The sequence below is a fragment of the Mandrillus leucophaeus genome, unplaced genomic scaffold (genome assembly GCF_000951045.1).
Source record: "Mandrillus leucophaeus isolate KB7577 unplaced genomic scaffold, Mleu.le_1.0 Scaffold24, whole genome shotgun sequence".
Classification (NCBI taxonomy): Eukaryota; Metazoa; Chordata; class Mammalia; order Primates; family Cercopithecidae; genus Mandrillus; species Mandrillus leucophaeus.
This window is the reverse complement of record NW_012102476.1, coordinates 2895817-2897485: the sequence shown is the minus strand read 5'-3', so window position 1 is coordinate 2897485 and position 1669 is coordinate 2895817. Positions and strand designations below refer to the sequence as shown.

Below are 1669 nucleotides of genomic sequence, written 5' to 3'. Positions count from 1 at the left end.
TCTAACACGGTGAAACCCCATCTCTACTAAAAAATACAAAAAACTAGCTAGGCGAGGTGGCGGGTGCCTGTAGTCACAGCTTCTCGGGAGGCTGAAGCAGGAGAATGGCGTAAACCTGGGAGGCGGAGCTTGCAGTGAGCTGAGATCCAGCCACTGCACTCCAGCCTGGGCGACAGAGCGTGACTCCGTCTAAAAAACAAACAAACAAACAAACAAAATACTCCATACTCTCTCCCCAGATTTGGATGTGTCAGAAGTGAGATTTAAATATGACCTCTGAATAGAGATCCATCAGGGAAGGGAAGGCCTTTCAGTGTGCCTTGGGATGACCAAGTGGCCAGACATCCTGATGTTTGGTAGCTCACAGACTATCCAGTTTCTCGTTTGAACTTGGGGAGGTGGCTCGCCTCAGTTCCACCTGCAATGCAGGTTTTACCCTATTGCTACTGACCCCTTCTGTGCTCCCCGCACCCTGCAGAGAGAGCTCCATTCCCGTGGACGTGGCTCGGCAGCGGGAGCTCAAATGGCTGGACATGTTCAGTAACTGGGATAAGTGGCTGTCACGGCGATTCCAGAAGGTTTGAGGGCTGAATGGTGGGCAGGGCAATGCACAAGTTGGGAGGGGCGGTGTGTGCTCCAGGGAAGCCCAGGAAGCTGATAATATCTGCCCTCTGGACCACACTAGGGATAGATGGGCCCTGGCGGGCGAATGGCTTTAAAAATTGAAGGCCAGGCCAGGTCCAGTGGAATCAAGCCTATGGGATGTGGGGGGAGTATCCAGGGAGCCTGTGGACTGCTAGGGAAAGCTTGGAGGCTGTGCCGGCCCTTGAAGCTGTCCCCCTCCTGCCACTTTGCCTTAGGTGAAGCTGCGCTGCCGGAAGGGGATCCCCTCATCTCTCAGAGCCAAGGCCTGGCAGTACCTGTCTAATAGCAAGGAACTTCTGGAGCAGAACCCAGGAAAGTTTGAGGTGCGTGCAGCTCCAGGGTGTGGGGACATGTGGCCCTGTCTGTGCAAGGGGTATCAGTTCCCCCAGATCCTGAGGTAATCCCCGCTGTCCCACTGCAGGAGCTGGAACGGGCTCCTGGGGACCCCAAGTGGCTGGATGTGATTGAGAAGGACCTGCACCGCCAGTTCCCTTTCCACGAGATGTTTGCTGCTCGAGGGGGGCATGGGTAAGGTGGCCAGACCATGGGGATCAGTCAGCAAACATTGGCTGGAGGATCCACCTTTTATCTAGGTGGATACAAGACTGAATTGAAAGTGGTTTTTGCCCTCCAGGACTTGTAGAAGAGAGATCTGTAATGGACTAAGTGTCAAGCCATATCAAAGGAACTGTCCCGGGAAGGAGACTCGACTCGGGTTGTGTGTGGGGGCACATCACGGGCTCCTTGAAGAGCTTGCATTTGGGCTGGGTTTTGGAGAGGTGGGAGCTATAGCAGTGGAGCAGGGTTTTCCTGCCTGGGGGTTATGGAAAAGATCACCAGGGACCCTTAAATGCTATGCCAAGGCATTTGGAATTTTGTTCTATAGACCAAGCTTCCTCCAGATGTCAATATATACTGTTCCCTAGTAGTATGCAAGGTGATCTTAGGGAGTTCTCGGATGGACGTTTTTTTTTTTTTGAGATGGAGTCTTCCTTTGTGTTTTTTTTTTTTTTTCTTTGTACTT

At 52.5% G+C, this 1669-nt stretch overlaps 1 protein-coding gene across 1 annotated transcript in view; it reads left to right on the top strand.

The window, feature by feature from the left end:
* TBC1D10B (TBC1 domain family, member 10B) overlaps window positions 1-1669 on the top strand; it is a 14430-nt gene that overhangs the window by 4711 nt on the left and 8050 nt on the right. The window contains exons 3-5 of the mRNA XM_011982454.1: window positions 479-578; window positions 861-968; window positions 1067-1173. Of these exons, the coding sequence (XP_011837844.1) occupies window positions 479-578; window positions 861-968; window positions 1067-1173 (315 nt within the window). The remainder of the gene's footprint in view (window positions 1-478; window positions 579-860; window positions 969-1066; window positions 1174-1669) is intronic.